The sequence below is a fragment of the Xenopus laevis genome, chromosome 6S (genome assembly GCF_017654675.1).
Source record: "Xenopus laevis strain J_2021 chromosome 6S, Xenopus_laevis_v10.1, whole genome shotgun sequence".
Classification (NCBI taxonomy): Eukaryota; Metazoa; Chordata; class Amphibia; order Anura; family Pipidae; genus Xenopus; species Xenopus laevis.
The window spans coordinates 19773069-19789222 of NC_054382.1; the positions used below are offsets into that span (position 1 = coordinate 19773069).

The window sequence follows — 16154 nt, forward strand, 5'->3', positions numbered from 1 at the left end:
TCCCAGAGCTGCTTTAGAAGGTGTAAAATGAAACTTTACACTTCAATAGTATTAAAAAAGGTCATAAATACAAAATACAAAGTTGAAAAACGTCTATCTCTGGGGAACTATCTGAAACCAAATTAACTGAAAAAGGCTATTTGAAGGTGAACATGCAGCATCATGGGATGTCATACTTACTACTAATCATATACAAGCAAATTCGATTTAGGGAACATTATTGGAGACCTGGCAGAATAGTTTATTTAAGATTTGAGGACTAGGTGTCAATATTTCATAGATTCTTGTGGAAGTTCTCACAATTCTTGATTTCACTAACAGGAGGCAATATGGCAAATAAAGGCATTTCTATTTTAAGATTACAAAGTAAAAATGAGAAATGAAGTAGGTTTCCAAGATAATGAATATATGTTATACATATAGGCAAATAAAGTCAAAGGTTAATGAGACAGATCAGAATAAAATTGCTAAATTCATTTTGCCAGACGTGGCCTACTGTGGATTTATAAAACATTCACCACTAAACTATGGATCGACTCCTGTAAATAAAACAATACCTGCAATTGTTCCATAGAACAATTAAAACTAATTCCTGGCTTTTGGTCGGCATCAGAACTCTGAAAGAAAAGCAAAGTAGCATTAAATAATGTAACAATTACACACAAGCTTTTTTTTTTGTTACTGGGCCTCAATTACCTCTACATTTAAATTGATTAAATAGTCGGGTCGGTAATGTCGGTGCAGCTGGTTGCTCTGAAATATAAAGAACACAATCAGATACACTGATATAGGACTAATCAACTCTTGCTGAATTGGCTTAACTTTAGTACCTTTATTTGATATTGAAGACGCCAGGAAACATCAGTGATGTGTGGAGGGGAAATCCCTATACTAAATGCAGGAAAATAAACTTTAGTCTCTCTCTCTCTCAATCTCTCTCTCTGACATTGGATTTAAAGGGGAACTCACCTTCCAAGTAGGGTTTCCAAAGATTCTTTATTTTTCTGAAAAACATTAAAACAAACACATGCCTTAATTATATAAATGCAATAAATAAAAATGACCCACTCCCTAAAAGGATACAACATTCAGCTTGTAATCTGAACCTGGTATTCAGTCCAAAAGAGATCAGTTTTGTCTTGGTCAAATTTACATTCTTCCAGGAAGGTGCTGTTGGGAGAGGGAATATGCAATTATAAGGACAGGTCCATTCATCTTACAGGGGAGGGAAGGGCACAAGTACACAAGCACTGTACCTTAGGCCTGCTTTGTCTGCATTGTGCTTCACAGCTTCCAGAATACACGTTGTGACTGCAGCATGGCAATGCTTAATGAGTGCTTGGTCCATGTGCTGCAGCTCTGCATGATCTAAAAAATATATAGATAGATATAGATATATAGAGACAAATAGATAGACAGACAGTTATATAGATAGATATATAGATATAAATATATATATATAGACAAATATATATATATATATATATATATACATATATATATATACACACAAATACATAAATAGATAGATAGATACATATATATATATATATATATATACACACAAATACATAAATAGATATATATATATATATATATATATATATATATATATATATATAGATAGATATATAGATATAGATAGATCTATACAGTATATACACAAATACATAGATAGACAGACAGACAGATAGATATAGATAGATATAAATAGATATCTATATATAGATATAGATATATATATTTATATAGACAGACAGATAGATAAATAGAGAGAGAGAGAGAGAGAGAGAGAGATAGAGAGATAGATAGATAGATAGATAGATAGATAGATAGATAGATAGATAGATAGATAGATAGATAGATATAAATACAGATATATAAAGACAAATAAAATAAATAGATAGATAGATAGAAATATAGATATATACAGACAAATAAAATAGATAGATAGATAGATAGATAGAGAGAGAGAGATAGAGAGATAGATAGATAGATATAAATATAGATATATACAAACAAATAAAATAAATAGAGAGAGAGAGAGCTAGATAGATAATAGATAGATAATAGATAAATAGATAGATATAAATATAGATATATATAGAAAAATAAAATAAATAGATAGATAGACAGACAGACACTCTGGCAAGTATTGCTGCACATATATTGCACATAGCATTGAGTACACACAAGGGACAAACACTAGCGCAGGGCAAAGCTTTAATTAGACAATAAAAAACCTTGGCCAAACAAACTATTTGTAATAAGCCTCATGCAAAACTCTAAAACGAATTCGTGAGCGTTTGGTTCATTAATGGATATAATGGATATATACCCCACAATTCTGTACAGAGAAATTCTGTCTGCAAAAAAACCCACAAAAAAACCGAATAACTAGTTGGGGATTAAAGAAAAATCGGCGCAGTGCTAACAATACAGTTGTACATCAGAATGATTCGTTGGTAACACATGTGTTAGTTCTGCTGCAGAAGTTTGTTGGCAGACAAACGGTTAATACGATGCATTTAATTCCTTTTTATGGTCAAGTACAGACGAGACTCTGCGCAAAGATGTTGCCGCTGAAACGAGCTTTGCACAAATCAAGCGATTGTGAGTTGCTGTGTAATGTAATACACGAATGTGCCACTAGTAGTGACTGAACTCACCAGCATTTGCACTGGAAATTAAACCACCAGCCTAATGTATGAAATGAAATCATCTGCTGAGAGTTCCCTTTATTCCGGACATATAAGCAGAGACTGAGGCAATGCTATACGGTAACATTATATCTAGGATCACTTAGCGTTTGATTACTTTACTAGCAAATCTATTTCCACCCCATTGGCTGCTTCCTGGAGCTACAGGGAAATATTTATAAAGAAACTGCCAATACATTTAGGATTTAATTCAATAGTTGCTGTTTATTGTCTGCTAAGTATACCACAATAATCTGTCCCTTCATGACTATAAAGCTAAACTGGATCTGTAGCCATTAAAATTGAGCAAGGAAAGTGCAAGTGAGCTGAAGTTTTTCTCTGGTGTGTTTGAAAAATATATTTGCCCTTGGTACTAGTATTACAGTTAAAATAAATTAGATAATATGGGACAAAATCATAACACCCTCAAACACACACACACACACACACACACACACACACACACATATATATATCCATCTATCTATATATATATATATGTGTATATATATATATATATACCCCTTACACTAAGGGAAGTTGTACATAATTATATCTGTCAGCTATCTCCTACTAACCACTTATTTTAGCTCCTGAATATGATGTAAAGCGGTGGTACAACTTTAAATAAATTTTTCGTATGCTATAGAATGGCTGATTTTAAGCAACTTTTCAATTTGCCTTTACTATTTATTTTTGTTATAGTTTATAAATTATTTGCAGACCCTTTCCAGTTTTCAAACGGGGGTCACCGACCCCATCTAAAAACAAATACTCTGTAAGGCTACAAATATATTGTTATTGCTAATTTTTATTACTCATCTTTCTATTCAGGCCTCTCCTATTCATATTCTAGTCTTTTATTCAAATGAATGCATGGTTGCTAGGGTAATTTGGACTATAGCAACCAGATTGCTGAAATTGTAAACTAAAGAGCTGCTGAATAAAAAGCTAAATAACTCAAACACCTTAAATAATAAAAAATGAAAACCAATTGCAAATTGTCTCAGAATATCACTCTCTACATCATACTAAACGTTAATTCAAAGGTGAACAACCCCTTTAAATATATAACCCTAAATAAGCCTGGAGCAGGACCAGCAATTTTAAAATCAAATGAAAAGTTGCAACTGCGGTGAACTAAACATCATAACTTTATTTTTATATCAGTAGGTTTATTTTTGAAGTTTTCACACAACGGCCCAAATTTTAACAAGAGTAAAAATTACTGCTTATTTAGCAAAAACTGAACTTTTTTTTTATTAAGTATAAATGTTTTGAAATGATTTTAACAGCAGAAAGTCAAGCTAAGGTTTTACATTTAGTAAATCTATCCACACAAGGCCCATCACAAGGGCAATTTAATTGTATAATCTGTTAGCACTGAAAATATTGACCCCAAAAAAAAACTGCTCAGTTTGCTTAGTGAATTAGTCTAAATTTCTCAATTTTTAATAATATTTACATGTAGATCTTAGAAATGAGGAGATATGGACCTTAAAGGACAAGTCAACTCCAAAACAAAAAAATGCCTAATAAAAGAAAACATTATTCTAAGCAACTTTGCAATACACATTCATTACACATTTTCTATGGTTTTTATATAGTTATTTGTATATGTATTGCTACTGAAAGCAGTGTTTGTCTGTCCCTTTCTAGTCTCTGCCCTGATGTCCAAGACTGTTGATACAATGTAAGACAAGGCAGCTGATTAACAGACATGTCTTTGCTGGGGAACCAAGACTTTTGCAACACTGTTTAAAAAGTAACAAGCAGGAGTTAAGACAAAGCTGTTTTCAATATCAATTGTTTTCACAAATAACTTTGTGTATTTGTTAATTAACTTTCTTAATTAATGTATATTGGAAAGTTGCTTGGAATTAGTTTCTTTTATTAGGCAAATTCTTTTTTTGGGGTTGAGTTGCCCTTTAAGTAAATCTGGAAATAACTTGTGCAATTCATTAGTGTGACCCCAGGCTAAGCAATCATTCTCTGCTTGTATTTTGGAGTGTGAGCACTAGTTTTCATCCTGGTTATATTGGAATGCACCACGAGTGGGTCAATCTATTCATTGCAATAAATTAATTCTCCTGGAGTCACCTGGGCCTTTACAGAGAGACTCTCAGCCTTCCAGGGACAGGGGCTTCTATGGGAATCTATGAGAGTGAGCACAAAACAGCTAAATGATACGTCATCATAATTACCGAACAAATCCCCAAAGTCAGAAGAGAATTCACTAAAAAGTTATTTTCTATTTATCGATCAAACCTGCAACATGTGCCCAGATAAGCCCAGTCTCCAGGAGTCTCATCCAATGACATTGGGCAGATGCAGGAGGCACATTACAGGCAACAGCAGGGTTGTCAGGCAAGTTGCACATAAGAGCAGGCGGGCGCTAAGTAACTGCAGTAGGTTATTTAAAGCAAGTTCTTCCCACTGAACTGTGCAAACACGCTGCTCTGTTTAATCGGTGGCACAAATGTAAGAGGGAAATGATATACTTTGTACAGCACAGCAGCACCAGACACAGCCACGAGCTCCCCCCCCCGCCTCCTCCCAGAGCTCAGGAGCTGCCAAAAATGTGCAACTCTCCCTTTGAGACTGCCAAGAGGTCACGTGGTGAGGGAATGGAGGCAATGCTGCTGGCACCCCGATATTAACAGGCCACTCACAGGTCACTTGCGACTTGCCATCCCTCCCCACCAACACACACACAACCAACACACACACCCAACACACACAACCAACCAACACACACACCCAACCAACACACACACACAAAACCAACCAACACACACACCCAACACTCACACACACAACCAACACACAACCAACACAGACACAACCAACACACACACACAAAACCAACCAATACACACACACACACATCCAACACACACACAACCAACACACACACAACCAACAACCCCCCCAACACACACACAACCAACACACACCTAACACACACAACCAACACCCCCCCAACACACACACACACACAACACCCCCCAACACACACACAACCAACCAACACACACACAACCAACCAACACACACACAACCAACCAACACACACACAACCAACAACCCCCCCAACACACACAACCAACACACACCTAACACACACAACCAACACCCCCCAACACACACACACACAACACCCCCCAACACACACCCACACAACACCCCCCAACACACACAACACCCACACAACACCCCCAACACACACACAACCAACACCCCCCTACACACACACAACCAACACCCTCCCCCCCAACACACACACACAACATACACACAACACACACACAACACATACACAAGAGGACTGCTCACAAGCCCAGGAGAAACAAGTGGCTGCCCACTTTGGGACTCACTAGAATATTAACGACATACAGAAGAGCAAAGCTGAAAACGTAATTGCCTCTCTGACAAAAGGAGAAAAACAGAACTGTATCCAGTGTCAATTATTCTGCAAGTTAATTGTGTGTAAAATAAAGATAATGATACTATGAATTATATTGAGCTGAACAAAGATTAGAGTGCAGTGTTCTACCATGAACAAGCTCAGCAGTACCAGCATTTTACAATAAACAGATATTACAGAACCAACAATGTCCCATAATGAGCTGTACAATAGCAGCATTATACCAGAAGCAGCTTCTACTATAGTAACAGAATTGTACCACGAGCCCAGCTCTATCATATCAGCCACAATAATCTCTAGAATCCTCAGTAATATCTCACGTCACTTATATCTGTACAACACAAGCCACACAACTACGTTCAAATAAATACACGAGAAGAAAGAAGTTCCAAGAGGAAAAATAAAAACAACGCAGCCAAATAAAATAACTCTCGGTTGAGTATAATGTAGTACATGTAGAACAACTTAATTAGCCCAACAAAAACGTATTCTACTAATGAATGAAGGGAATGAGCGTTAAATGAGCAGATGTGATATTAGCGTTTGGCACAGGTGTACAAGAGAATGTAGTGTAACACAACTCAGTAAAGAAACAACTACTGGCCTAATGGAAACAGAAATGTGTTACTAGACCAGACACGAGTCTACTCCACTGAACTATGATTTGGTCTCACAGAACTGTCGCTGGCACAGAATTATCAACTGTCACCCTGGCAAAATGACAGCTGGTGCAGAGAGAGGATCACGACGGTTCCACGTACAATGAAAGTTGTTCCCGGTAAAACAAAGAAATGAAACTGCTAAATCGCCAAATTAACATTTATCTGCCCAAGTAAAGAAGTAATCCTCTACCTTAGAAAATACTTGGAATAAGATATAGAACTACCAAATACAACAGTTCAGCTGACCCAACACTAATACAAATCTACATATCTGAACATTCCCTACACCTCGCTGACAAAACATAGAAATCTGAACTAACAAAACTTTATGATTTATATTATAATTATAGAACTGCCTTATAGGAAATAGTGCAGCTGCCCAGAAGCACAACTCATGTCCTACACCAACCAGTAGTATTAACATATTCCCAGTACATGTAAAATACTTTATAATTAAATATACTATTGTCCACAAAATGACTTTTTCAGTTCAGTTGTTTTCAGCTAGTTTTTTTCCCCATTGGCTTTCTATTTTCTGTGTACGCTGTTTTTCTAATATTGAAGAATAGCGTTTTATTTTTCAGATTATCTTTCTGAAGCACCTGGGGGGGGGGGTCAGCGACTCTGTGAACTGCTCTAAATTGTTACATTAGTTGATATATTTCTTTGTCAGAATCCCTGAGTTTCATTAAAGGAGACCTATAGGATAAATGAAAGAAACCCTAATTTTGTAGGCAATTATAAGTAATATATGGTGTTGCTTTTACATGGTGCTGAAAATTAATATTATCTTTAAAAAATCTCCCCTTTATTAGAGCTTCCAATAGATGTTCTCTGGTCCCTGTCTGTGTTTCAAATGAGGGGTGGGAGTGTCCTAACAATCCCTGCCAGAAGCACAGTAGGAGGGGGACAGCCAATCACAGCCCTGCAGTCACACAAGCAAAGACAGGCTTCAGTTCCCTATCAGGTCCTGCTAGCTGCTGATTGGTTCCTGTCCTACAGTACAGCTCCCCCACACAGCCTGGGAATTCAGGGAGCAGTAAATGGAAGAGAAGGGAGGGATTATTAGGGTTTTCGCAGAAATATTTAATAAATCAGCCTGAAACACTACTTTTTTAAGCACACTTCTGATATATTGAAATGAGTATAATGCACATTCTTAGTTTTTTTAAAAAGAATTTGTCTCCTTTAAAGGCAGCTATTACGATTGCTACAATAGTTGCTAATATTCCCCAGATGAGAAACTCATGGAGCAAATTGTAACAGTTCAGAATCTGCACCTGGATCACTGGGCTGCCAAGACTGAAACACCAGAATCAAGAACATGAAACTTTAGACTTCAGTTTTGGGGAAAAAGAGGTAAAAAAATAAAATAAAAAATAAATCTTTATTTCTGGTGAATATTCTAAAAACAACTGAACTTAAAAAAAAAGTCACTGGAAAGTGAACAACCCCTTTAGTAGAGTAAAATAAGAACATAAAAGAAAGAAACAAAATAGAAACACTTGAAATAAGCAGGCAGTCAGCAGTCCACCTGTCCTTTAGTAACACAGAAATATTCTAAATAAAACAGCATGGCAGTAAAAGAGAAGTACTTACAAATATAACATGGGAGAGCAACATGTGGTTTGTATGGATAGAGAGAAAGATGATAATATTCTAGAACAGTTTCTCTTGCAAACACCAGAATTACCAATACAACTATAATAAATACTGTAATAATACACAATAAAACAGAAGAATCCCAAAAAAAATTTGCTCTGTGATACAGGTACCCTAAAGCAACAGTCCCTAGGTAAAGACTAACCACCAAATGTAATAAAAGGCACTAAGTTTGCCCAGGAGCAGTAACCCATAGCAACCAATATGATGTTTGCTTTTAAACAGGTGACCAGTAAATGTCACCTGCTTATTGGTTGCTTTGGTTATTGCTCCTTGGCAAACTTAGTGCCTTTTATTACATACACCCTTAAATATACTTCAGTTTTCTACAAGTTCATAATGTTCTCTAGGTAATACAGAGCTCAGTACATTTTACAAGAAGGTGCATTGAAACTACAGGAGTCTAAGTACTCTACTCAATGCGAAATAAATCAAATAAATGAACAAATACATTCATATATACAAATAATGGACCCACTGAGCTCAGCAGTCAGATTTTGGAGCTTTCTTTGTTGCAGTATCAGCTACACATACCCAGAAGACCCTCGGTATCAAAGAGGTAACTTTGGTATGTTATAGCATGGGCAATTTCTAGCAACATTGCAGTTGGTCTTCATTATTTATATTTTATAGTTTTTGAGTTATTTGCCTTTTTCTTCTGACTCTTTCCAGCTTTCAAATAGAGGGTCACTGACCCCATCGAATAAACAAAGGCTCCATAAGGCTACAAATGTATTGGCATTGCTACATTTTATTACTCTTCTTTCTATTCAGGCCTCTCCTATTCATGTTCCAGTCTCTTATTCAAACCAATGCTCGGTTGCTAGGGTAATTTGAACCCTAGCAACCAGATTGCCGAGATTGCTGAACTGGAGAGCTGCTGAATTAAAATCTAAATAACTGAAAAACTACAAATAATAAAAAATGAAAACCAATTGCAAATTGTCTCAGAATATCACTCTCTATATCATACTAAAAGTTAATTCAAAGGTGAACAACCCCATTTAAAACGCTAGTACTTCTAGAGCCTGGAGATCTGGAACACCAAGCTCCAATGTTCTTGGTGCCCACATATATAAAATCCTTAACTTTAGGAATTAGGATCTAGTCCCAAAACTTAGAACTCTGCAAATAATACTGAATCTTCTAATATTTATGAGATACTCTGACATGTCTGGGTCATACCTGTCCCTATCCCCGGCAAAAAAAAGTACATTTATTAGGCCCAAATCAACAAAAGCCAGTCGCTAGATTTAAAGGGGTGGTTCATCTTTAAGTTAACTTTTAGTATGTCATAGAGCTGACAATTCTAAACAACTTTTCAATTGGTCTTCATTATTTATTTTGCATAGCTTTTTTTAATTGGTCACTCACTTACGACTCTTTCCAGGTTTCTAAAAACAAATACTCTGTAAGGCTACAAATGTATTGTTGTTGTTACTTTTAATTACTCATCTTTCTATTCAGGCCTCTCCTATTCATATTCCAGTCTCCTATTCAAATCAGTGCATGGTTGTTACAGTAATTAGGGCCCTAGCAACCAGATTGCTGAAATTGCAAACTCAGCACACAAATGCAGCACATAGATCCAAAACACACTCAGCACACAGATCCAAGACACACTCAGCACACAGATGCAGAACACACTCAGCACACAGATACAGAACACACTCGGCACACAGATGCAGAACACACTCAGCACATGGATGCAGGACACACTCGGCACAAGGATGCAGAACACACTCGGCACACAGATGCAGAACACACTCGGCACACAGATGCATAACACACTCGGCACACACAGATGCAGGACACACTCAGCACACAGATGCAGGACACACTCAGCACACACAGATGCAGGACACACTCGGCACACACAGATGCAGGACACACTCGGCACACACAGATGCAGGACACACTCGGCACACACAGATGCAGGACACACTCGGCACACACAGATGCAGGACACACTCAGCACACACAGATGCAGGACACACTCAGCACACACAGATGCAGGACACACTCAGCACACACAGATGCAGGACACACTCAGCACACAGATGCAGGACACACTCAGCACACACAGATGCAGGACACACTCAGCACACACAGATGCAGGACACACTCAGCACACACAGATGCAGCACACACTCGGCACACAGATGCAGCACACACTCGGCACACAGATGCAGGACACACTCGGCACACAGATGCAGCACACACTCGGCACACAGATGCAGCACACACTCAGCACACAGATGCAGCACACACTCAGCACACAGATGCAGGACACACTCAGCACACACAGATGCAGGACACACTCAGCACACAGATGCAGGACACACTCAGCACACACAGATGCAGCACACACTCAGCACACACAGATGCAGCACACACTCAGCACACAGATGCAGGACACACTCAGCACACACAGATGCAGGACAAACTCAGCACACACAGATGCAGCACACAGATATAAGATGGATGAAGCAGTGGTGTGTGGAGTTACAGCATTAGCCCAGTAGGCCAGTGTATAGAGTGGTGCAGCAGCAGCCAGAGTTATGTGCAAGTGACCAGGCCGCCGCTCACCCACTTGGCAGCCCAAGCTCCCGTGTGACTGACTGTGGGGAAATGGTGTCTAGCATCAGCAGCAGGAATCAGCCCCTGGAGAACAGTGCGCGGAACCCCACGTCCCCACAAACTCGGTGCGTCTACTGAGGGCTCCAGCACAATTGTCAGTGGCCGGAAGCTGCACAAAGGCTGCACCAGTCTCCTGCAGTCCCTCTCCCACACTCTCCCCCGCTATTTCCTTACCTAAGGCTGTGTCTGCGGCCTGGGCCTCGCTAAGACTTAAGAAGGCCGCCCGAATAAGGGCGGCGAAGGATTTGGGGGTGAATAGTGCTGGATCCGCTAAGCGGTGCAAGCCCCTCTGTAAGTCCTCCGACAGCTCCATTGTAAGCAAGGCGACCTTCCACCTCACACCACGTGACTAGACCAGCTGACAGCCGCCTCACGGGTTACTGACTGTGTGTGAGCTGAATGCACTGCTCTCTCACTGTGTGTGGCACTGCCTTGTGTACTTACAGCCCAGGCCTTGTGCTGCTCTTGCTCCCTTACTGGCAGTTTATTCATGTATGTGCTCTAACTGCCTACTCCTCCCTTAGTCGCAGTTTATTCATGTATGTTCCCTGAGTGCCTACTTCTCCCTTACTGGCAGTTTATTAATTTATGTGCCCTGAGTGGACTGTGTTCTGTTGTACACCCGGTGTGTTTGCGTTAGAAACACTACAATAGTTTATATAAACAAGCTGCTGTGTAACCATGGGGGCAGCCATTCAAAGCTGAAAAAGGAGAAAAGGCACAGGATACACAGCAGATAACAGATAAGCTCTGTAGTTTACAATGGGATTCTTCAGAATGTATCTGTTATCTACTGTGTATCCTGTGCTTGAATGGCTGCCCCCACGACTACACAGCAGCTTGTTAATATAAACTATAGTAGTTTTTCTGAAGCAAACACAGCAGTTTTACCAGTGCAGGGCAACACTACATCGTACTGCAATTCCTTTAAAACCGTTTCATTTTTGGTGTTACTGTTCCTTTAAAAGAATAACAATGAAGCGGAATCCTCGCAGTCCATTTTTTTTTATTTGGACAGGTCTCAGGCTTGGCATTTCGACTGCTATTTGGTTGCTAGGACTTAATTACCCTAGCAACCAAGCTGGAGTTTAAAGGGGTTACAATAAATAACAATAAAATCAAATCCTCACGGTCCATTTTTTTCTTTGGACAAACAGGTAGCCATTTAAAGGGAACAATCATAACTAAAATCATTTACTAAGTAAAGACACTATGGGGCACATTTACTGAGTAAAGGATTCGAATGAAAAAAAACTTACTTCAACAATCGAATAGGCTACTTCGACCTTCGACTACGACTTCAAAAACGAACGATTCGAACTAAAAATCGTTTTATTATTCGACCATTCGAATGACTTTGAATACCTACTTTAAACCTACCGAGCATCAATGTTAGACTATGGGGACCTTCCCAATAAGCTTTCTAAGCTTTTTTTGATCGAAGGAAAATCCTTCGATCGATGGAACGATTTTTCCTTCGATCGAAGTATTTGTGGTAAATCGTTTGACTTCGATATTCGAAGTCGAAGGATTTTACTTCGAGGGTTGAATATCGAGGGTTACTTAACCCTCGATATTCAACCCTTAGTAAATGTGCCCCCTATATGAAAGTTCAAGAAATCTGATTTTTAAAACAGTTAAAGGAAAACTATACCCCCAAAATGAATACTTAAGCAACAGATAGTTTATATCAAATTGAATGACATATTAAAGAATCTTACCAAACTGGTCTATATATTTATGATATGCCGGATTTTCAGATTCTGACTTTTCCATCCTCTGGGTTTAATAAATCCCGAAAAATGTGTGATTTTTTAAAAGTCTGATTTTATATTTTTCATGATTTTTGTATCCGGAGTTTAGTAAATAACCCCCTTAATAAACACAATAGGCTGGTTCTGTTTTATTATTACAGAGAAAAACAAAAACATTTATAAAATTTTGAGTCTGAGTCTATGAGAGACGGCCATTCTGTAATTTGAAACTTTCAGGATAATGGGTTTCTGGATAATTGATCCCATAGCTGTATAGGCAACAGGACTTTTAGGGGTTATTTACTAATCTCCGAATGCAAAAATCACGAAAAATTCATGATTTTTTTAAATAAAATCTGACTTTTAAAAAATCACAAATTATTTGGAATTTATTAAACCCAGAGGATGGAAAAGTTCAAATCTGAAAATCCAGCATCTCAGACCTGTCGAGGTTGCATATAAGTCAATGGGAGAAGTCCCAATGATTTTTTTGATGTGCGCTGGGTTTTGTGCAATACCCCGAAAAAAATCATGAAAATCAGATGAAAATAATCCGAAACAATCGTGAAAATTGGCAAATTTTTGGGAAAATGTAATAATAAATAAAAACCCCGAGTGGATTTGATCGGAGTTTGTATCAGAAAATATTGAGATAAATTCGGACTTTGATAAATAACCCCCTTCGTTTGGTTATTTTATATGTGTGTGTTTTGCAATGAAACTGCTATCTGATTTCTGGGGTCACTGAAGCAAGTAATCAGCAAGACAGAAAATTACAAGAATAAACAGAAAGATATACAACAGGTATAAAAAATAATCTAATCTCATGACCACTCACATTTCTGGTTACTAGCAACATCATTTACATTTTAGTCGGATTAACAATCGGGCAGATGGAGCTGCTGTCCCACGTCCCTTTACAAAAGAAGCCCCTTACATCTGGGACCAAAGGAGCTGGCACTCCTGTGCTGAAGAATCACATTCTAAATCTGAATTATTGAAATCAACAGACGTGTGTAGGCAAAGAGTGCTTGTAAATGCAGATGCGTTCTGCTTCCTTGTTACTTATGGCCTCTGGGATGATTTTCAGATCTAATCAAAGTAGGTCAATATAATTTAAATTAATAGCGAGTTTTTTTTCCCAATTTTATTCTTGTGGAAAAGGAAAGTCGGATACTTTGAAAAGTACATTTTTAAGTAAACATCCACTTATGACAATAAGGGGGTTATTTATCAAAATCTGAAATGATCTCATTATTTTCTGAAACACACTCCAAACAAACTCGCAAGTTTTTTTCCCCTTATTTATGATTACATTTTTCCGAAATTTCATGTGCGGGAAAAATCTTGAAAAAATTGTAAAAAAAAATTCTAAGGGGCACATTTACTTAGCTCGAGTGAAGGATTAGAATAAAAAATACTTCGAATTTCGAAGTATTTTTTTGGCTACTTCGACCTTCAACTACGACTTCGACTTTGAATCGAACGATACGAACTAAAAATCGTTTGACTATTCGACCATTTGATAGTCAAAGTACTGTCTCTTTAAAAAAAACTTCGACCACCTTCTTCGCCACATAAAACCTAACGAGCACCAATGTTAGCCTATGGGGAAGGTCCCCATAGGCTTTCCTAGCTTTTTTTGATCGAAGGAAAATCGTTCGATTGATGGCTTAAAATCCTTCGAATCGTTCGATTCGAGGGATTTAATCGCTTATTTTTCCTTCGATCATTCTATCGAAGGAAATACGGTAAATCCTTCGACTTCGATATTCAAAGTCAAAGGATTTTACTTCGACGGTCGAATATCAAAGGTTAATTAACCCTTGATATTCGACCAATACTAAATGTGCCCCTAATTTGACGAATTTTTCAGATTTTCCACCCGAATTTTTGATTTTTTTAGGATTTTAGCCCGAAAACCACCAAATCTTCAGATTATTGCATGAAACCCTGTGCAGATCACAATATCTTTGGGACTCCCATTGACTAATATACAACCTCGGTAGGTCTGAGATTTTCGGATTCAGACTTTTTCCATCTTTGGGGTATGATAGATCCCGAATTAGATTTTTTTTTTCACTAAAAATTCAGATTTTAAAGTAAAAAACACTCTAATTTTTCAAGTTTTTGCCATTTGGACTTTAATAAATAAATAATCCCTTATTGTCTGTGAGAGAGGAAACTGAACACTGCATGATGGTCTTAGGAAACTGATTTCTTTCTGTGCAATTTGTCAATATTTTCAGGGATCAGAATAATTACCTGGAGAACACTGAAACGTTTGTGCCTGGATATTAAGCATATCTGGAAATCACGCCTATTGGTAGTCCTATATAATGAATCTATTGAACCCAGTAGCTTAATGAACAAAACTGGGCCTAAATAAGTGCCTTTCTGAACCCCACAGACAGATACCCTCAGTACATACAGACACATGGATGCAGGCTGGTAACTGCAAGCTGTTCATTGGCAGATACAATACAAAGTCCATTAACTGTGATTTATGTGGTCAGTGAACAAATGCAGACGGCAGCACACATTAGTATCAGACCTTAGTACAGGTGTGGGATCCGTTATCCGGAAACCCGTTATTTACCTGTATTTGATCCAAGATATAATTAATCCTTATTGGAAACAAAATCGACCTATCGGGTTTATTTAATGTTTACATGATTTTCTAGTAGATTGATGGTACGAAGATCCAAATTAAAGGGAAGATTATTATCTGGAAAACCCCAGGTCCCGAGCATTCTGGATAACAGGTCCCGTACCTGTACAACCTCCAGCAAGAGTTGCATATTGTGTTCAGCATATACACACACCACACACATTTGTAACATATAAAACATACTGTATAAACATACACCAACAAAGCATTGTTCATCCTATGATTTGAATACAGCTAGGCAGGGGAAAAGCTTTGTGGCTTACTAAGGGCAATTTAGCTATAAGAGATAAGTAGGTTACAGGGACCCTGTCGCGGGAAAACATGTTTTTTACATGGAAGGAAAAATGCTTGTATTTAGTAAAATATATATATTTTACTATATAGAAGCAGGGGACCGAAACGTTGACCTGTTTCTTTTAAATGTTGGAATAAATAAAGAAGATTTTACTTAAATCCCAGTGTGCATTCCTATATTCAAACAATTCTATACAACTGGCGAGGAATAGCACCTGGGTCTGATGGATATTCGCATGAGAGTGCTTAAATCTAATGAATTTGTATATATATATATATATATATATATATATATATATATATATATATATATATATATATATAGATATATAGATATATAGATAT

General features: G+C 37.7%; 1 protein-coding gene across 1 annotated transcript in view; it reads right to left on the reverse strand.

Annotated features, from left to right (window-relative positions):
• The window catches only part of commd3.S (COMM domain containing 3 S homeolog), a 12388-nt gene extending 973 nt beyond the window's left edge, over positions 1–11415 (reverse strand). The window contains exons 1-7 of the mRNA NM_001349467.1: positions 11265–11415; positions 1257–1368; positions 1107–1170; positions 970–1004; positions 831–891; positions 697–753; positions 558–617 (exon numbers count right to left, since the gene is read on the reverse strand). Of these exons, the coding sequence (NP_001336396.1) occupies positions 558–617; positions 697–753; positions 831–891; positions 970–1004; positions 1107–1170; positions 1257–1368; positions 11265–11403 (528 nt within the window). The 5' untranslated portion in view covers positions 11404–11415. The remainder of the gene's footprint in view (positions 1–557; positions 618–696; positions 754–830; positions 892–969; positions 1005–1106; positions 1171–1256; positions 1369–11264) is intronic.
• Between the last annotated feature and the right edge of the window lie 4739 nt (positions 11416–16154).